The sequence below is a fragment of the Odontesthes bonariensis genome, chromosome 3 (genome assembly GCF_027942865.1).
Source record: "Odontesthes bonariensis isolate fOdoBon6 chromosome 3, fOdoBon6.hap1, whole genome shotgun sequence".
Taxonomy (NCBI): Eukaryota; Metazoa; Chordata; class Actinopteri; order Atheriniformes; family Atherinopsidae; genus Odontesthes; species Odontesthes bonariensis.
Window position 1 is genome coordinate 22,653,769 of NC_134508.1, and position 22,232 is coordinate 22,676,000.

At 42.0% G+C, this 22,232-nt stretch overlaps 1 protein-coding gene across 2 annotated transcripts; it reads left to right on the top strand.

Annotated features, from left to right (window-relative positions):
* The first annotated feature begins 2,118 nt into the window (after window positions 1-2,118).
* LOC142377188 (msx2-interacting protein) lies at window positions 2,119-22,231 on the top strand. Of its 2 annotated transcripts, none has more exons than XM_075461040.1 (15): window positions 2,119-2,365; window positions 3,540-3,854; window positions 6,554-7,030; window positions 7,179-7,333; window positions 8,338-8,538; window positions 8,717-8,868; window positions 8,975-9,100; window positions 9,224-9,337; window positions 9,439-9,552; window positions 9,652-9,752; window positions 9,967-17,257; window positions 17,500-17,568; window positions 17,683-17,877; window positions 17,967-18,125; window positions 21,189-22,231. In XM_075461040.1, exons 1-15 carry the CDS (start codon window positions 2,283-2,285, stop codon window positions 21,318-21,320), a joined length of 9,684 nt encoding a protein of 3,227 aa, XP_075317155.1. In that variant the 5' UTR covers window positions 2,119-2,282; the 3' UTR covers window positions 21,321-22,231. The 2 variants fall into 2 exon arrangements, with proteins under 2 accessions (XP_075317155.1, XP_075317156.1); XM_075461041.1 differs by having other exon boundaries at window positions 6,557-7,030.
* The last annotated feature ends 1 nt before the right edge of the window (window position 22,232 follows it).

The window sequence follows — 22,232 nt, forward strand, 5'->3', positions numbered from 1 at the left end:
CACAAAAAGGCAGTGTTAAAAAAGACTTTTTTTTGTCAAGCAGCTCTGCAGGGAAGCAGGCAGCAGGGGTATTTCCTGAATGATTTATTTTCTTTCTGTTCATTTTGCCAATCCAAAGTAAAAATCTCTATAAATAACTGAGAACGATCAACAAAAAATGTCCAATATTGAAAGGATTTGAGTTTCATGGTTAGAGATAAGGGCGGTGCGGTGTGGTGGCTCACATTGTTCCCTGACAGTAAGAAGGTTCCTGGTTTGAATCTCAGCTGGAGCCTTTCTGTGTGGAGTTTCCATGCTCTCCACATGCGTTTGTGGGTTCTCTCTTCTTTTCTTACCCACAGTCAAGAAATAGGCATGTGAGGGTCCAATGTTGCTTCTGTGACTTGAAGCAATTGTTTTATGTAAGACATTATCAGCCTCTGAAATCTTCAAGGAGGAGACTTTTCTCTTTACAGCGTTACTTCAGTTCATTTAGATTTGCGGTATTTGTTTCACCATGATTCTCTTCAGGTCCCAACACGGCATTTCAATCGGGTTGAGGTCTGGACTTTGACTGGGCCACTACAACAACTACAACACCTCAATCTTTTCTTTTTCAGATATTCTGTTGTAGATTTGCTGCTGTGTTTGGGATCATTGTCCTGTTGCATGACTCACTTTCAGCCAAGCTTTACGGACAGATGGCCTCACATTTGACTCTAGAACACTTTGGTATCCAGAGGAGTTCATGGTGGACTCAATGACTGGAAGGTGCCCAGGTCCTGTGATTGCAAAATTAGCCCAAATCCCCAGCCCTCCACCACTGTTTGACAGTTGGTGTGAGGTGTTTGTGCTGATATGCTGTGTTTGGTTTTCCCTGAACGTGGTGCTGTGTTAAACATCTTCACTTGGTATCATCTGTCCAACGGACATTGTTCCAGAGGTCTTGTGGTTTATTTAGAGGCAACTTTGAAAACCTAAACCATGTTGCCATGTTTTTTCAAGACAGAGGAGGTTTTCTCTGAAACAGCCCATCCAAACAAGCCATAAAGTCATACTGGTTCGGTCTTTTTTCTAATTGTACTGTCATGACCTTTAATATTTCATTTCTGAATGAGACTTGTAGAGTTTGAGATTAACTTGTTTTTTTTTGCAGTTTTTCTTAACATCATTTGGTCTTACCAGCGGTGGAAATGGCTGGGAATCCTGGGAAGATTGACAAGTTTCTTGAATGTTTTATACTTCCTCACAGTAGAATGTTGGACTGTAGACTGTTTGGAATTGGCCTCATAGGCCTTCTCAGATTGATGGGCAGCAACAATTGCTGTTTATTCCCCTCGACATCCCGTTAACACACACCTGAATGCTCCAGACCAGCAAACTGCCTAAACTTCTGCCGTCGCACAGCTGCTCACACATGCAGCAGCTCAGTTTTTAACACTACTTCTGCATTTTGACTTAATTCTTTTAATGAATAATGAAATGGTGTCATGTTCTGTTGTTCATATGAGCTTGTATTACAGCTAAAGACCAGGTGTTCCTATCATTATGTGCTGATGCATGAAACCTACTGAAAAAAATACTTTCTTTTTCATGTAACTGTAATTTCTCTTAGTAAGCTACGCTGTACAAATGAGCCTATATTGTCGCTTTAATCTTTAGGTATTTGCATATTAACATTATCACCATCCATCCAGGGATCCAGGGTCATCACAGGGCCTCATTTGTACGTGTTAAACCAGTCAATAAAATGCAAAACAATAGACCAATCTACAGTTATAAATAGTCCCGGTGTCAATAGATACATCATTCAATAATGATAACCATCAATATGACAGATTGGCTGCGATTCTTTAACTGAAACTACTAACTACTTTGTAAAAGTTTGCATTTTTGTGCTCTTTTTTGTACTTTTAGACAGCCTAATCATGACGTACTTTTGCCTTTGATGGAGCATTATTACATTACAGTATAAAAACTTGCAACACTACCACTACAACTATTGCAGTTTCTGCTGACCAACTTCTGTTGATTATTGTTATAATGAAATCGCGTGCTCGTCGTTGCGCAGGAATGCAGTGGCCGCGCAGCTCGCACCCATATCCACCAGGGAACCAAGCTGGCGCGCGTTCACGCGCCTGGCTCGAGGACGCAGAAGCTAAAGCTAAACGGGCAGCAGGCTATCAGGCCTTGAACATTCACGGAATCAGCCGTCGGTCATTTTGTTCAGGCGGACCTCCGACCGGCAGGGATTAGAAACGTGCGAGATCATATGTGTTTGACGGGGGAAAGAAAAGCGCAAAATGGTTCGGGAAACCAGACACCTTTGGGTGGGAAATTTACCCGAACATGTTCGAGAGGAGAAAATTGTGGAGCATTTTAAACGGTAGGTTACGCAATAGAGACCATATTTGCGAGGCTGCGCGCGCTAGGTGCTGCACTAACGTTAGCTCGATGCGAAGAGTAGCCTGCTAACAATGCTAATATAGCTCAGTATAACCAGTAACATAAAACATAATCGTTTAAAGTTGTGTAGCTAGTAGTGCATTTGCTCAAATGCAGCATATTAATGTTTGCCTTGGAGAAATTCGTGGGATTTAACCACTCAAATGTATATGTTGTTGGTTTATGTTCTTTCGCTAACTTTTGCTAACGTCAGGAGGCAATTAGCCGGGTCTGCTAGCCACCGAGCTACCACCCAACCAACCATTTTGTGGGAAGTCGAGACGTTTTCGTGATCTGTACAAGCCAAAAGGCTGCCAACGTTAAACATACAACAGATCGAGACCAAAAGATGACATTTGTTGTTTTAACTAACATGTGAAAATCAGTGTTATTTATCTAGTACACACATTGAATTACTGAAATTCGAAGAAGCTGAAATCTTATACCAATTACTGAGCTCACTGAGCTTATGATTGAGTGTTAGCAAATTGTTGAGCTTTTGTAAGTCGGTTAGTACTTGAAGCCACTTAAAGTTATATACTTAATAGGGTGGTGTTAAAATTTAAGTCATCTACTGCTTTGATACTGACAAGTCATATATTGCAGTATATCGTTACCCTTTTCCATCTAAAAGGCCATCTGAGTAACTCGTTAACAAACCCTTTCACAACACAGCAAACGGTGCAGTTTTTGGAACATTTTGCTGTGCTTTAATACAAGCAGACTGTTTATGGCTTGTTTGAGAATAATGTTCGTTGTAGTTCTTGAAAAATATACATTGTCATGTGTTCCAAAGGGTTAATCTAATACACTGAAATGTCTGTTTAGAAACCTCCTAGTTTTCCCAAAAGTACTGAAAGCACCAAGTGTAATCCTGCGTAATAGTTGCACTCAGGTCAGGTCTGTTTTTGTGGTTTAAAAGTAAATGTTATGGTAACCTGTGAATGTAAAGATTTAGGTGAATCATTGCTTTGTGCTTTCTTTTTTTTTTTCTTAGATTAAACGTTGCTCTCTCTGCTCTTGATTGTGGTACATAGAGTAATAGTTGCCCATGCCCTAGTCTTGGCTGGTGTATATGTAATTTCCTCATTGTTTTCATTGTAACTTCCTCTCAGGTACGGCCGTGTGGAGAGTGTTAAAGTTCTGCGAAAGCGAGGGTCAGAGGGGGGTGTTGCAGCCTTTGTGGATTTTGTGGATATTAAAAGTGCACAGAAGGCTCACAATGCTGTCAACAAGATGGGAGACAGAGACCTTCGGACTGACTACAATGAGCCTGGGTCAGTCCCTAGTGCTGTCCGGGGCCTTGAAGACAGCTCCCCCTCGAGCAGTCGAGACGTTACAGGATTCTCTAGGGGAACAGTTGGTCCAGTGTTTGGCCCACCTGTCTCTCTTCACACCAGAGAGGGACGTTATGAACGGAGAATAGATGGGTAAGTGGACACGGCGTCCCCCTCAAATCCAGGGCACTCTTTGTATCAGATAGGTGTAATACCTAAACACATAGTGGGGTTATTCGTCAGGCTTTGATGCCTCAAGGGGTTACACAAAGGTAATCTAGGGATTGCTTCACTCTTCATCATACGTGACTTGCTTGCCCGTGGGATTTAAGTAAATTAACTACTATTATCATTTGCTAAGGTAACTATATTTCAAGGTTTGGATATTACATCTGTGAGGAATATCCTGGTGAGTTTGGATTTATTTTGTGGGAAACTACCGTGGGGAGCTTTTGGATAAGTTTTTTTTATTTTTTATATCAACATGGAATCTAACCTTACTTGGAGTCACTTGAAGCTGGAAGTAAATCCCTACTACAAAGGATGTACTTTCACTCAGAAGAATCGATGCGGGTGCCCAGAAGACTTTTTTTGCCCCCCACCACCATGGGAATAGTGATGTCTGGACTACTTTTACCATTTTTTTTCTACTGTGTACAAGTCCGTTCTGGAATTAAAGTGTTGACCAAATGGATGGAAGAACTTTACTATCGTCGCACATTACAAGAAAGGCTGACTTTAGTATGAGTCTCAGGTTATCGCTGTTATTTTAGAGTGACATAAACTATAAATCATGAGCTTTTGTCCCAAATATGGAAGCTATACCAAGAAGTCTTTGTAAGAACACTCAGGATTTAAATAACCAACTACCAAAGTTTGGAGATACTGTTGTTTTAGGATTGATGGCTATGAAGACACACGAAGAATGCATCGTTGGGTTGTAACCTCCTGGATGTACGCAATACAATACCCCATGTTGGATGTACTGACCCTTCTGTGGACAGATGTAGCTGCCATACGTTTGGATTACTCAAGCGTGGATATAGCAGTGTGAGATCTCAGTGAACAAAAAGAGCTTTTGAAGTAAGTTGGAGGAGACAGAAGACACTTTTTTTTTTTTTTTTTTTTTTTTTTTTTAAGGTAACATGATGTATTTCTACAAATTGAAGAAGACTTTCAGCAGATGAGCCAAATGGGATCCAAGGATTGTGGAATTAAGTCCAACCAAGAGTCCGTGAGGATATTATGAGCTATAATGCGTTTCTAAGAGTCCTTTCCATTTGTGTTCATTTCAAACACTTGAAATTAACGAGTGGAATACTTTTTTTGATATTTTATCAATTGGTTTTTTTTCCAACTTAAAGCTCAACCTGTGGGACATGCTACTTCCTCCTCATACTGCTGTTACGACCAAGACTGATCCAATTGGATATATATTTTCCATCCAGACTTCAGTGTACTCCATAGTCGACCTGGAATGTGCCGAAAACCATGAAGTTCATCATCTTTTTTTTTCTTCCCTTTTTACCATATTTATTTATTGAAGTTTTACATTTCTATTCTTTTCTAAGTCCATTTCTGTGTTTGTTTTGTTTTTCCTTTTTTTCATGCCTTGAAGAGAATTAAGTAGCCTAACTGTGGATTATACATCAATTCTGGCCTGGTCCTGAGTATTTGAAGATAACGTGAAATACGGTTCAGGAGAACTTTTTTTCCCTAATTAGATCAAATGATTTTTTTCCCCTCGGCTCTCACATTCTGACCACCTAGGTTTTATTTGGATTAGTTTCAGTAACTTCTTTCCTAAAAGGTTGGTATTGCTTTGCCCTGTGCATATTTCCTTTAAACTTCCCTATTGATATTTTGTGTTATATATATATATTTTTTCCCTGCTTTTAAGTTGATCAGTTCGATGCAACAGTGGACACGTCAGTTTCACGAATGTGTTCGTGTAAAATCTTTGTTTATTATTTACTATGTAATATTTTCTTTTTATTTAGAATTACATAGATATTAAGTATTATTTATGCATTACATACACAGATATGAAGTGAAACATTCATTGGTGATGTCGTTTTGAATTTCCATTCTTTAGACATTCTTGATTGAAGTGTCCACTTGAATGTTTTGGATAATATATCTAGGTATTTGTCTTATAAGCAGCAATTCATCAATTAAATCAGCTCACCTTGATGAATTGAGAAATACTGTTTTTGTTTTGGTGGATTAAAGAAATTGACACAAAGAAGACTGCAGTGACTGTAAAAGTCTGACATCAGCCTCGTTCCATGTGACTGTTTCTGAATTTACATTTTACTAAAAACATTAATCCATTTGTTTTGCCACTTAAAGAACAAAATTTGAGTTTCAGTTTAGATTTTGAAGCAGCTGCACCACAGATGTACTCTTACAGTTGTTTGTGTAGATGGCACCAGTGACAATGTCAGTAGGTGTGTCTTGAACAGTCAAAATTATTGTGCATATTTATCAAATTGGGACAAATTTCTGGCGTACGTGCAAAAACTCGTGTAAACTTTTGTTTTGGCATATTTTTTTTTTTTTCCTCAACAAAAGTTTTAAAGCATTCATTTAACATCTTGGAAAAGGACCAATGATTGATTTTGATACTGACATGTTGAAATCGACACAGGAGTGCTTTCTACTCTAAAAACACTGTCACTGCTTCGGCTGTATTTAGAACCACATCTTATCTGGTTGCACTGTTGCCTCTGTGCTGTGCTTACGCTTTTTTATAGTGTTGCATTTCACAGTCAAGAATGAAATTATCTAACTTTTTTCTTTCTTTTTCTTTCTTTTTAAAAAAAAATCTCTACCCTGTTTTTAATCCACAGTAGCTCTGAAAGCCGTGAACGTGCATATGATCACAGCCCATACGGACACCACGACCGCAGTGGAACTTTCGACAGACAGCGTCACTACAACGCTGATTATTACCGCGATCGCTCTGTGTTTGCCACAACTGGCCCAGGAAGCAGCACTATTGGAGCAAGCTTTGATGCATCAGACCCACATTTTGACTCTAGAATACGAGACCCGTTCACTCTTACTAATTCAACACGACGGGATTTGTACAGAGATGACAGAGGGCGGCGTGTTGATCGAACCTATCATCACCGTCGAAGCCGGTCATCTCATTCCTCACAATCAAGACACCCTTCCCCTCAACGGACCACAGGACAAACCCCCAAAGCACCTCATTCCCCTAAAAGGACCCCCCTGTCCCCTGGGAGAGGCCCAAGATCGCGATCTCACAGCAGATCTTCAAGTTCTGACTCTGTCAGTAGCACCAGCAGCACTGGCAGCGGCAGGTATGGCGTTTTGTTTTGTCCCGGTTCAAGAAAAAAAGTCACTGGGTGAATGTATTTATCCATGGAAAAGACTTTACTTTATTCACTCAGACTGACATGTCTGATCATTTTCTCTTTGTTTGTTTCATTTGTGCTCTCTTAATGACAGCGATTCAAACAGCAGCTCAAGTGATGGATCTCGTGCGCGCTCTGTTCAGTCATCGGCTACACACGCACCACCTCAGTCTTCGATGGTGCTTGATTCTGAGGAGCCACGTAGAAGCTTTGGAATTAAAGTGCAAAATCTGCCAGTGCGCTCAACAGGTTGGTTAAGTGTGACGGCCTTTTGAAGAATTAACTAAACAATGTACTTCTCAGGACTATTAGTTATGTTTGAAAGGAACAGATGTTGTGTTGTATCCAAAGCACTTGTTTAGGCCTTAACAGGTATACAAAGTGGACATTATTAGATACAGTATATCTTATACATGCTACAACATAAATTGTATCAAGATTCTATTTATGGTCAATAAAGTATGACTGTATTCAGGAATAAAAGGAAACTTTTAGTTTGATAAGCAAAGCTTAATTTACTGTAATGAAATTAACTTGATGTTGTGAGCTTTAGAGGTTACCAGAAGGCATCTTAAGCCTTCATTACTCTTGTAGTGATCGCTGCTACTCATTGTATACAATGTTGTGTCCAATCCTGTGTCACTTTTTTAATTTTCGAATTGGTATTGGTCAGCATAAACTACCTACCTGACTCGTAAGGAATAACCCATTAAATGTTGATCCAGATTGTGATCATTTGTCTAGATTTTCAAGATGATTTTGTTGGACTCTTTTTTTTAAAGTGGTCACTCTGCTTTTATTAGTTCCATATTTGCCTTCTTGCCAGTTTTCTTATGTAATTACAGCAGAAGCACCCTTCGGAAATGTTAGATTCTGTACAAAAGCAAAGACATAACGATCATTTTAAAGTAGTTTGTTACCTTTTGTATGGAGTTTTGAAGAATTTTCCACTGTGCCCATGAGGTTTAATTACCCGCTGCTGGAAAATAGAATTGCATGGCTGCATTATGCCTTCCTCACAATACAGAATCAGAAAATCATTTTTGCTTAAAGGCCAGTACAGCGTGATTATAACAGAAGTCTGCTGCATGGTCTCTGGAAGTCTGTTAATCTTTTGACAGGTTGACAAGTTGGATTAAATTTTTTGTATAACAGTTCCTCTCAGATTCTCATTATCTTTAATGGTTTGTTTGTTTTCATTGCCAGTTGGACACTGGGCATTAGAAGCATACTAATTTACTTTCCCTCTGCAGACACAAGTTTAAAAGATGGACTCTTCCATGAATTCAAGAAACATGGGAAGGTGACCTCAGTGCAGATTCATGGAGCGTCCGAGGACCGCTATGGTTTAGTGTTCTTCAGACAGCAAGAGGATCAGGAGAAAGCCCTCAATGTCTCCAAAGGAAAGCTGTTCTTTGGCATGCTTATTGAGGTCACTGCCTGGAACGGTCCTGGTAAGTGATGAGAGATGAACTGAGGAGCGTTTGTGGTGATGTATGCGCTGCTCTGGCGCAGATGTATTATTCCACAAGAGTAATTTTCTAAGCCTTAGAATACTGGTGGTGAAGAAGATGAATCTGAATTTGACCAGCATGTGAGTTTTCTTAATGATAAACCTCTCCCTTCCCTCAGAAACGGAGAGTGAAAATGAGTTCAGACCCTTGGATGGGCGCATCGACGAGTTCCACCCAAAGGCCACAAGGACACTGTTTATAGGGAACCTCGAGAAGACCACCAGTTATCAGCAACTGCTTGACATTTTTCAACGGTTTGGAGAAATTGTGGTGAGTTGCAATAAAGTTGTGTGTAGTATTAAAAATACATTTGTAAATTTAAGGATAAATGTTTTTCCCCTAATTGTTTTTTTTTTTTTTTTTTTTTTCTGTTAAGGACATTGACATCAAGAAAGTAAATGGAGTTCCCCAGTATGCCTTTGTTCAGTATTCTGATATTGCCAGTGTTTGTAAGGCCATAAAGAAGATGGATGGCGAGTACCTGGGGAGCAACAGACTAAAGGTATTTAGTCTGTATTTTCAGTAAACGGCGTAACCATTTTTTACATGTGTCTCTTCAAAGTGTTGTACAGTGTTCTGTAGATATATATTTATAATATGCATGTTGTTCTTTTTCCCTTTGAAGCTTGGCTTTGGGAAGAGTATGCCCACAACCTGTGTTTGGCTTGATGGTTTGGCAGCAAACATAACGGAGCAATACCTCACTCGGCATTTCTGCCGCTATGGACATGTAGTCAAAGTAAGGCGTTCTGTTTCTTTCTGGCTTAGGATTTTCTGCTCCTGAATTGAGTGATGTTTGTTATAACTGTAGATGTGATTTCTGATTGGTCCTTGTTACAGGTTGTGTTTGATCGATTAAAGGGGATGGCCCTCATTTTGTACAACAACACAGATTTTGCTCAGGCAGCTGTAAGGGAGACCAAAGGCTGGAAAATTGGTGGCAATAAAATTAAGGTAAAAAAAATAAAGAAAAAAGATGTTTCGATTCATTGTCAAGAGGTACTTTTGATGTGTGTATGTTGTTTAATCCATTTGTTTGATCATCTGTGATAGGTGGATTTTGCAAGTCAAGAAAGTCAGATGGCATTCTACCGCTCTATGCAGGCATCTGGTCAAGACATTAGAGATTTTTATGAAATTCCACCCGAACGAAGGTAAAGTAATCATATTGTTCATTCTATTCAATTGTTTTTAATTAATCTACTGTATTTTCATTTTAAACTTATGAAATTAACCATCATTTTATATGTATGTTTAGAATAGCATCACTTTTAAAAACATTTAGGTACTTTAAAAAAAATTTAAGTGCCCAATTACTTGATTTAACAAAATCTCTTAATTTTCTCTTCCCTTCCGTTCACTTTACAGAGAGGATCGTAGAACTCCCTATCATGATTTTACAGCAGAGAGGGCTTACTATGAGAATATACGAACCCCTGGCCTTTATCCAGAGGAGGCTCGAAGAGAATATGCTGCACGCAGCAGAGAACGTTTTCCTGAACTGGAACATTTTCAGGGGGATCCCTTTGACCCACGCTATCATGAAGATCCAAGAGACTACAGGGACTACAGAGACCCCTTTGAGCAAGACATCAGGAAATACACATATATACAAAGGGAGCGAGAAAGGGAACGGGAACGCTTCGAAGCCGATCGTAGCAGGTGGAGCCCATCTCATCCAAGGCGACCCATTACTCCCGCAGTATCACCCTCACCGTCTGAGCGAGCTCCCAGAGATGCCGAACGAAGAGTTTACAGCCAGTCATCTGAGAGAAGTGGTAGTGTGAGTTCTGTTTCACCGCCACATTTCGACAAATCTGAAAAGACTCAACTGGAGCATGTCTCAAAGAGTGAAAAGGGGATTCCACCAGATCGTGTGGCAGGAACTGAGAAAACCAAACGAGCAAAACGAAAAGATAAAAGTGACAAAGATAAAGCCGACAAGATTAAATCAAGGAAAGTAAAGGGTCTGTCTCCATCCAACCCACTAACGGAAACTGAGCTTGAGACTGGTTTTGATGGAGGGTCTGAAAGGGGTAGGGGATCAGACCAAGATTCTCACGACAGACAGAAATCTAAAGGGGATGTTGATGCTCTTACTGTAAATCCATCGTCAGCTACTGTTCAGGACTCTGTAAAGGGCGAGAGATCTGAACCAACTAAAGGTGATAATTCAGAGTTGGATGGAAGAACTCGACTCAAAAAACATGCCAAGTCTGATACTGGAAATGATGGTAAAGATTCGTTAGTGGAGTCGGATCGCCTTGCTGCAAGAAAAAGACGCTTTGCCGATCTCAGTGGACGGACTGTTCGTCAAAAGAGAAGCAAGCACGATGAGGAGGATAGTAATCAGTCTTCTGACTTTGGGGCCAATTCCACATATTTGAAAGAATTGGAGACTGACAAACCTAAAGATTCACAGCGAAGGGATGCAAGACTCAAAACTGACAAAAGTGGCTCTCAAAAGAATGGTCAAGAAGACCTTAGAGGACAAAAGGAAAAAACGGAAGGATCTGTGGACCCACCCGAGTCGAAACGACATCCAGGGAGCACGTCGTCCAGAAGGTTCTCACAAGATGGGAATTCAGATCAAAGTAGCGTAAGAGAACAAGACCACCATGCCGTGCCGAAACTTAGTCAGAATGCTGATACAAATAAAAGTGCCAAGAACAAGGAAGACCACGTTGACATTGACCTCTCTCAGAGTTACCGCAAGCAGATGGAGCAAAATAGACGTTTACACCAGCAGCAGCAACAGCGCGAGTCAAAACATGACAAACCAGGAAGTCCCCAAAGAAGTGAAATGGAAGACTTAGAACACCGTAGTCTTGTGCATGAAGTTGGTAAACCACCTGAGGATGTCACGGATAATTTCCCATCTTACAAACTAAAAAAAATAGACCAATTTGACACAGAATCTGGGATAAAGAGAGAGCGTGTCTATAGAAGCTTTAGACAAAAAAGTGAGGATCCTGACTGGAACAACACTCCCTCTCCAGGACACCAGCTCCTCTCTCACCATGCAGATGAGGATTTTGTTGATGCTTCTCAGAAAGAATTGAGTAGAAATGATGATAAAATTCACCCAGAACTGGAGCTATTGGTCAACACACAGGTAAACAAGACAAACGTTCCTTTACTTTGTGTGGAGGAAGAGCAGCAAAAAAGGGGGGAGAGCAGAGTTAAACAAGAGCTGTTGTCCAACCCAACCAACTTTTCTAGAAGTTTAACTAAAAACCTTCACAGTCGCAATCAAAAGTGTTTGGAATATGGCATTTGGCAGGACTTGGAGCCTGGGGAAGTCCGATCGGACTCTGAAGAGGACAGGGAGACCAAACCCCACTCCCCTGTGCCCTCCACTTCTATGCCTTATTCAGAAAGGCCAAGGGTTGACAAGTTTTCAGACTCCAAACTAGCACACCTTGAGAGGAACAAATTCTACTCCTTTGCTCTTGACCAGACGATCACACCTGATACAAAGGCTCTGCTAGAGCGTGCAAAATCTCTCTCGTCTTCCCGAGAAGACAACTGGTCATTTTTAGATTATGATTCTCACTTTGCAAGTTTCCGCAATAGGAAAGATACAGAAAAAGTAGAATCGGCACCAAAACCTACACCTTCTTGGTACATGAAAAAGAAAAAAATACGAAGTGGATCAGAAGACAAACTTGATGACAGGAAAGAAGAACCTAAACCAGAGGAGCATGAACGCAGGGAACTGTTTGCCTCACGCTTCCTTCATAGTGCTGTCTTCGAACTGGATTCTAGACGACTGCAGCACCTTGAACGCAAACATGAAGAACTCGAGCATATGCAAAACCAGCAACCTGGTCAGCAAGGGACAGATGGTGAACTTGAAACGGGACCAGTTGTCCTTTTCCATAGTCGTTTTTTGGAGCTCACACAACTACAGCAACAGAAGAGTAAGACTCAGCACCTGCAGGAAACAAAAGGAGATGCCATGGTCAGAGACGAGAATAAAGAGGAAAAAGCACCTGATCAAGAAAAACAAGTTCTACAGTCTCCTGACACAGCAGAAGCTGCAACAGAAGCCGAAATTAAACCCATCAGTCCTGCCGAAGAAGTTATTCCTGAACCCAGACTCCCACCGAATTCTGTTACCCAGTCTGTGATCAAGGAGTTTCATCCAGTAGAGGAGAAATGTGTTTTGCGAAATCCAGCCGCTGATGTAAGTTCCCCTGTGTCTTTAAAAGAAGAGATAAAAGAAAGTGAACTTGTATCCATTCACCCTCCACCAAGAGAGGCAAAATTTTACTCTGAACCTGCTCCTGTAGAAGCACCTGAACCTGCTCCTGTAATAGCGCCTGAACCTAACTATTCACTGAATAAATTTTCTCCATCTGAAGAGAAGCTGGATACTACTCCTGATGATATAAAACCGCCATTCACAGAACAAGCATCCTGCCATGATTCTCTTGAAGGGTGTGTCAGCACTTCAGTACCAGTGCTGGATCCTGAGGTAATAAAATCTGAAGTTCCAGGAGGCAGTAGTCCAATACCACCTAGCTTTGTTGAGGGTATGGATGTAGTCAAGAAAGAGACCCATTCCACTTATAAAACAGCAGCAGAGATGGAAGAAGAAGAGAAACTTCAAGTTAGTGAAGAGCAGATGCCTGTCGATAGTGACACAAATGAAGAGCTAGTCTCCTCTCAGAGAGAGAATAAAACAAAAGAAATTAAGACTAAAAAGGGCAAACAATCCCCAGCTCAAGTTGCTCCAGCTTCTGTCATGTCTACCTCCGTTTCTGAGAAACAAGCTACACGCAAGAGTGAGCGCATTGACAAAGAGAAGCTGAAACGTGGCTCATCCCCGAGAGCTGAATCAAAATCCACAAGTAAGTCTCCTATTCATGGATCAGATCCTGATGTCTTGGAGCAGAGTATACCTTTAGGCAGAGCTAGGCGAAGAAATGTGAAATCTGTGTACGCCACCCCACTTGAAGACGAAGCACCAGTTCGTACTGGAAAAGAAATGACCGAGTCGCCTCGCTCAGCACGAAAGCGAGTTACAGACAAAGATGCAGTGCAGCCAGGTAGTGAACTGGAGCCACTCGCTCTAACCCCCACAGTAAAACGAGGTCGACGCCCTAAAAACCACAACAAAGGTGAAGAGAGTTCAACTGCTAAAGTAGATAAACCCAAACTGGACAACAAAGACACTGATTCAAATGAATTAGAAAGTAGTGAACGAATACCAAGAGTATCTAAAGGGAAAACATCCCCTCCCTTCGTGAAGGGTTCATCGAATCAGGTGTCATCAGCCCTTGGATCAGGATCAACGAGAAAGGGGGACAAAACTGAGGCGGCTGATGACGACCTAGAAATTGACCTAACAGATGCAGAAACTTTAGCTACGGTGGATCCATCAGGCTCAGGTAACGATCCATCAGTAAAAACTGACCAAAAGAAAGAGGAGAAAGACAAAGAAGCTACAGAATTGGGCAAAGATAAAGATGGTCTCCGTGAAAAAACTTCTGAGGGCAAATCCAATGGGAAAGACGCAGATTCCTTCGTTGTTGAGGAGAAACTCACTTCAGAGAAAGATAGGATCGTTAAAGGAAAAATCAAGTCAACGAGGACTCCAAAGTCTCCTGTCCTCAAAAACCTCAAAATCAGACTAAATGTCACAGAGGTTAAAGATCTTCTTCAGTTAGGTGAAGAAGAGCTTGCGAGTCAAGATGACACAACAAAAAAGATGAGATCTGGCGACACGAATGATCATGTTTCAAAGTGCTCTAGTGCTAACAAAGGAGGCCTTGATGAAGAAAAAATGGAACTTGAAACTTCAAAAAGTTTATTTTCACAGGAGCGCGAGTTAGAGCAGGCAGTGGAGAATATTGCCAAACTTACAGATCCCAGTTTTCCAACAGTACCACCTATACCACCTGTCCCCTCTGCAGAGATTAAAAGTGACACAGAGGAAGAAAAGCCGCCTTTTCCTGCTAACGAGACCGAACTAATGGCTGCTATTGACTCAATAACTGCAGAAGATGCGGTTGCATCTCTTACCCAAGCACCTCCACTAAGTACAGATGTAGTTTCTGAACCCGGGGTGCAAGACCTTGCTCAGCCTGTCACAGGAGAGAAACCTGATGCAACATCTTCTGCTGTACAAGAGGAACCTGTCTTCTCAAACACCCCCAAAAAGGGCACCAAAGGAAGACCGAAAACCCCTAAACGCTCTAAAGCCCAAAAGCAAGTGAGAAAGGATTTGAAGGAAGGGCAGTCATTAAGCGATGAACTGACAACACCCTTGGCTGACATCACAGCTTCAGATGTAAAGATTGTGTCTGAGACACCTCAATCAGCAGCAGTTGCTACAGTTATTACTACCACCACTTGGAAGCCAGAATCTGAGCTTTCAGCTGTCAAGACTACAGATATAAACACTGAGTCGGTGTCCTCTTCGGAAGAGCAAATGCAACCTCTTAAATCTGTGTATCCACAGTCAAAGAGTCCAATATGCCCAAAGCCTCAACAACTGCCACCCGACTACATTTCCCCTTCTCTGTCTCCTCGAGCAAACAGACCAAATATCAGACCCATTCAACCTAGTAGAGTTGCTGTTTCTCCACCAGACTGGCGACATCAGCCCAAAGATACGGGTGTTTGCCCTTCAGCTGTCATGCCATTAGCGGCAAAGGAAAGCAAGCCTCTACCCCCTGATTCTGAAAATATGGATATTGAGCATGGCACAAGTGATTTGAGACAGATTCTTATGAAACATAAAAGCATTTCACTGCCAGGTAGTAGTTCTGTTGCTAGTAATCTGCCCAACCTTCGAGATCAGAACCCATCTGAAAGTAATTCTCCACTCACAGCTGTTGTGAAAAGTAAGTCGCCTCTCTCTGACAATAAAATGCCAATTCATTCAGTCCCACCTGTTGTTCGACCACCGGCCTCGTTAACATCCCCTGAGACAAAGTCTGTGATCTCCGTTATTGCATCCACAGCAACCTCTGTTATCAGTCGTGTTTGCAACCCTCCAGAGCCTGAGGAAAAGGTGAACGTCAACCTTGGAAATCCCTGCATGGACATGGCTCTACCCAAACCAACCTATAGATCCAACAAAGATGATGCTGCATCATATCATGGGTCATCTGTCGGTGAAGAAGGAGGCGCTGCTGCACGCTTCATTGTTGAGAGTCCTTCTGTTGGGGCTGGGTCCTGCTCTGGTCTGAGAGTAAATACATCTGAAGGAGTCGTAGTATTGAGTCACTCGGGCCAGAAAACCGAGGGACCTCAAAGGATTAGTGCCAAGATTAGTCAAATCCCACAAGCAACAGCAGGTGACATGGAATCTCAGCAGTTGGTTTCCATGCCACAGATTAAACAGGAAATGTATGGTCATTCTCAGTCAGGACTTCAGAAGGGGCCAACATCGCAGGCTGATCATGGACTTCCCGGCAAACCACAGTCGACTCTATCTGCTATCAAACAAGAAAGCAGTGGTTTGGAAAAAATGGATTATCAGTCTGGACCTCAAGGAGTAGTAAAGCGTCTTACCCAGGGTAACCAACCAGTAATGGGCTATCATCAAGATTACATGCAACTGAAGCAAAAGAAAATGGATAGTTCTGATTCTCATGGTTCAGATGGGGCCAAACCATCTTGGACATCGGCTGTAAGTCCTGCAATTAGCCCCCATTTGCCTTCTCCACCTGGAAACCATGTGGGTTTTGTAACATCAGCAGGCGACAGAGCCCCTTCACATCTCGGTGGGATCAAACAAGAACCACGATCCCCACGCAAGTCAGGTCATCCACACTCTCCGTTCACTAAGGTGTCCTCGCCCATAGGCTCTTCGTCACCCAAGGGCATCCCTGTTATGTTATCAACTGGCCACCCTGCTATGCAACAGTATATTACTAGTGTTCATCATCCAGAGCAATCCGTTATCATGCCACCTCACAGCGTGCCTGGAGGCTTAGGACGCATGTCTCCTCACTGTGTAACCCAGTCAATTCCAGTGGGACATCTCGTTCAAGGAGACGTTAGAGTTAATACTCCACCTCTTTCAGTGATGAACTATGGGATGCATAGTGAGCCTCTTGCCTCTCCCTGGTCTGGTCCCATGCAGCCGCGGCCTTCCTCACCCCAGGCTGGCAGAGACAAGGTTCTCAAAGTTAACCCTGGCTCTTTAAGGAGCCATGAGGGGGAACAGGAAGAATCCAGACACTTCCATCAAACAGGAAGACCAGCTGCCACTCTGCAGTCAGATCCCCGTGGGCCTTTGAGGAACGTTCCCTTGGAAACATACATGGCACAGAGAGATATGCGTGTGCTCTTGCACCATCAGGGGGGGACCACAGACCCTCACTCTGGACACATTCAGGAAACTCTGCCCTCTTCTATATCGCCACATCTTTTGCCTAAAGGTGTGTCTGAGAAGGATATAACGAAGTCGTTAGAAGCAAAGAGGCCACACTCTCCTCTTCCTAAGGATGGAATGATGGGGATGAGGCAATCTGGACCAGCAATGGCATCTCCTCAGAGAGTTCAGCTAATGCAGCAAGGACCTAGTGGTTCATTCCCGGAGTATTCAGGAATGTACTCAAACCCAAGAGGCATTCATTCTCAAGTACCAGAAGCTTCTGTTGGACACAACCAACCACCATTGAATGTCACTCAATCTATGGTGAGTTAACTGCACTTAACTCACCGATTTATTGTGAATATGAAAACAATATAAGTGTCAGAACAGTTAAAACAGTCCAGCAAAGTGTTGGCTTCAAAAGCGTTAGTTTTAGGATTTCTTACAGCCTTTGTATATCAGACCACAGATGTTTTAACGTGGGGGTTGCTGCAAAACTCAGTGTACTGTATAAATGTTTGGTGTCTTCATACTAATAAAACCGCTCCTGCCTCTTGAATCTGAAGGGTGCAGACCTCCAGGCCAAACCCGATGCCAAGATGACGCAGCCTGCTAATATGGTGCAGTTGCTCACAGTAAGACAAAGACCATGTCGTGTTAAATTGTGTTCAGTGTTGTTGGTTCTGAACAAGAGCTGTCTTTGTCTGACTCTTTTTTTATTTTTTTTTTATTTTGTGCCATTAATTCAGAAATACCCTATTGTGTGGCAAGGCCTTCTGGCACTGAAGAATGACACGGCTGCAGTCCAGTTGCATTTCGTCTGTGGCAACAAAGCTCTGGCTCATCGATCCCTGCCTTTACAAGAAGGAGGTGCGCTACTAAGGATAGTCCAGAGAATGAGACTGGAGGCTTCACAGCTGGAGAGTGTAGCAAGAAGAATGACAGTAGGTGTATTTTTGTCTTACTCCAACTAAATTGTTCTCTGTTCCATAAAATTCAGTCTTGCCCACATGAACCTTTTTCGCCTCTGCAGGGGGACAGTGATTTCTGCCTTCTCCTCGCTCTGCCCTGTGGACGTGATCAAGACGATGTCCTAAACCAAACTCAAGCTCTTAAGGCTGCGTTCATCAACTACTTGCAGGCGAAGTTGGCTGCCGGTATCATCAATATCCCCAACCCAGGTTCCAATCAGGTGAGACATGACACCATATGTGTGAGGATTCAGTAGTTTGTTTTCGATTTAAAAAAGCATATCAGGTCCCTGAACTATGTTTTATGCAGCACTGAAATTTACAGAGAACTTCAAATGTGATATTTACTTAAAATATGGAAAACTTAAGCCATTTGCACACATGGTTGTTGTCAAGTTCTACATCCATGTTCTGCTGTGCTGCATATGAGAATGCAGAAGAACATTTGTGCCAGACTTCTTGCAGACATTGCCAGCTACATCCTGAGAATTGAGATTAGCGAGAGCACGCACATAAAAACGGCAGCAAATACTAATATGTACAAGTGTGTGTGTGCTGATGAGCTCAGCTGCTTGATGCTCCTTTTTGTTATCATGTTTGATCACTTGTCAATAGGGGTGGGACGATATGCTTTGGTCACGATTCGATTTGTATCACGATTCTTGATACTCGCGATTCTCCAAGTATTGCGATTCGATATAATCAGTAATTGCAATTTTCTTCCTCCTTAAAAAAACAAACAAGTTGAATCATACACTCCCAGAATGAATGTCGTTCCCATAACAGGGGTGCAAACGGCGCGCCTTTTGGCGGATGCCGCCTTTTTCACAGCTGTCTGGGGGACTTGTGTGAATCGTGCAGATCCGATGAGTTTTTTTTTTTTAAGGGGGGGGTTGTAATGTCTGATTATAATTTCATCAAAGTTCAGCCCCGACTCTCTCTGGACTGACATAGAGACCAATAAAAGAAGCGGGAGAGTATTTATTTTATGTTTGCATCGGTAAAGTTTAATGTTCCTGTTGCATTTGAATGCACCGCACAGTTCGTATGACCCCACGTGGGGAGTGCCTCAACAGCCAGGTGAACTGCAGGCGCACGATTTTTACGTTATTTTCTGACCTTAACCAGAGAAGTAAAGCGCAGCTACTTGTGAAAAGGACAGTAAAAGGAGAAAAATCCCGAGTTACACTGAAAGAAAGTCAGAGCACATACCGATTGGAAGTCCGGAGACAAGTACGTCGGTAAGACGAGTCAGTTATCAAAATAAAGGCTTGTTAACGCTTACCGTCGTCCATGCTAATGCTAGCTCTGTGTCTAACAGGCTAAAGCTGGGCATGCACTGTGCGATTTTTGGCCCGATGTCGACAAGATTTTGACTCGTGCGACTATTTTGGAGATCGGGCCGAGTTTTGGCTCAATCGTGCGTCTCGCATCGTGTAGTATACATGGGGTAACAACAAACGATTAAGCCCTCCCGACCACCTCCCGATCGATCGGATGAAAATCAAACTTGTTTGAAATCCTGGTCGCCCCTCGTGAGGCTCTCGCACAAATGAAGCAGTTGCACGAGCCGATTGACCTCATCCTGTCACACTACGCATGCGCGCACATAGGTACGGAAGAGAAAAATGTCAACAGAAGAAGAAAAAGACAACAGAACAGCATGGCAGCGACCGAGTCCGACGTGTCGTGCAGTGTGAGCAGCCAGATCGCATCAGACCATCGGATCGTACAGTGTAAGAACAGGAATCGTGAGCTGCGACGTTTTAACCCTTGCGATTCACTCGTACAGTATGAGCAGCAGCTGAATACTGCGATTGAAAAAATCGCACAGTGTATGCCCAGCTTAACACTCACCTGTCACCTGTAGAGCCTCTACAAGCTCCGATATCGGCGTAATTTGAAATACAGAGAGCAACGGTGAGAAACTTGTCTTTTTAGCTGCTCTGAGGCTATTTTTCTGTTGTTTCTCGGTGTGCTAAAGAAAGTTGTGGTGATATAAAAGTCTATGAGAGTGAACTGAGGTTGTTAATGGTGTGATATTTTGGAACTTGTGTGTATTGAGTCATATTCAAAATGTCAGACTTTTTCAAAAAAATTGAAAAAAAGGGGACATGCCAAATGTTTCCAGCGTTGTCTCAGTGTTCTTTACTTTTAAGAATTTCCAAGGAACTGGGACAGTGTATTTTCATATAAAGAACATTTTTGTGTGAATAGGGTGAGCCCTGGATGGCAGAGGTGGTGGCAAAATGTAATTATATGATAATTCCTGCGGGGGCGTGGGCTTCATAATCTCACTCCTTTTTGACCATACCTCTGTTTGCACCCCTGCCATAAACAATGCACATCAGTCTGTGTCAGTCAGTCCAGCAGCTGACATTTATTTCAACTGAGACAAAAAGAGGCATTTTTTTAAAATTTACAGTTACAAAATGAATTGAAATGTCCACACAGAACAAATGTGGGCTAGTTTTAACATAACTTAATGTGATGAATTGATGAAGTTTATCTGGACACGGCTATGATGTAATATAATCGATAAAGCTTCCCTTGGCATAGCAAATGTGTTTAGCATAAACGGTATTCAGATTACAATTCTGCTGCCATAATGCTGGACAGGACAAGGGTAAAAAAAAAAAAATTCAGGGGAGAAAAATCAATTTTTTTTTTTTTTTTTTTTTTTTTTTTTTTTTTTTTTTTAAATCATCCCATTAAAAAAAAATCACGATATGTACATGAATCTTTTCGCCCACCCCTACTTGTAAATATCGTACACGTATTCAAACGTAATATCAACGTTGACTCATTAACGGTCATCGGGGAGCTTCATCCACTTTTCTAGACGTGCTGGAAATGAAATATTGTGATTTCCTTTTTGCATTGCACACTGTGTCTGAGCAGTCTAGAGGATACTCTGGATTACTTCCAGCTGTGAAAACATTGTGAGTGGGGAATCTCCTGTAGTGATGGATGCGTAAACAACACCTACAAGTGTAGTTTAGTTGACCAGAGACCAAGCAGTGAGACTGTGAGAGCTGAGAATAACCTGTAATGTTTGAGTATTAACTCCCATGTGGCAGTTTATTCAGACTCAAAACACTGAGAAATTATTATAAATCAAACTCTGCAAAAATGTCAGTTACAAGAAATGCATCACCTGATGAAGTTCATATGTATGAAAGCTTGCAGGCCATCTCCTCGATTCGAAATCATTGTTTAGTCCTCATGTCACTCGGACATACGCACGCCATTTGTGCAACTGATGTTGGCTTTTGTTTTTCCAGCCCGCTTATGTGCTTCAGATCTTCCCGCCCTGCGAGTTTTCAGAGAGCCACTTGTCGCAGCTCGCCCCCGACCTTCTCAACAGGATCTCCAGCATCTCGCCACACCTCATGATTGTCATCACCTCTGTGTAACTGTCACTGCTGGGACCCGTCCTATCAACAGACGTTCTCACCGATGAGCCTCAGGAAACCAGAGGAATATAATATTTTTCCCACCCCAGGACACAATGGGGAATGTGTAGGATGTACCCTATCAATCAACACTTTTTGCTTTTTTCACCCCCCCATCAGTTTTTTTTTTTTTTTTCTTGTTTCTCCTGTCTGGTATTATTGTCCTTCTCAAAAGAACTCAGGGATGGAACAAACCAGAATGAGTCTTACTCGACCATTTCTCTGCTGTATCTCTATTTATTGAAGTTTTATTTTAGCGTTCGGAGATGCTCGAAGAAAAAAAGAAAAATCAGGATGTTTGCTGAATAAGACTTAGTGACCTATCTGGATGGCCTGTTTCCTACATTTGTCTTTTGTCATCTTCATTTCTTCACAGGAGGATCATAGCAGCCGTTGTACCCTTAATGGCTGAGAAGACATTTCAACTTGTAATTTTAAAAACGATTATGTACAGGCTTCCTCACTCTGGCTTTCTTTAGAGGAGGAAGAATTAACTTGTAAATCTTTGGAGACCCTGTTGAGGACCATGTTCATTTAGCCGCTTCTTTAATTCCACCAACTCTGCTCATTTTCTCACAATACTGAAGCAGTCACACCTCTGGCACCTGCCTTTGCATTGAACAAGCTACAGTATGATTTTGGGAGTTTTTGAATACGGGACTTTGTAAATATTTTAAATATTTAAACGTCAACGGAACTTGGAAGACTTAAGAGACTTTAACTCTGGGACATAACACAGTGTGGAAATTTCGATGGATCCTTAATTTTTGGGTGTAAATACTTGTAACACAAGAAGGTTGGCAGACTCTTGGGGAGTCTGCTGATGGCACTTCATATTTTGTAACTCGAATAAAAACAAACTCCAGAAAACAT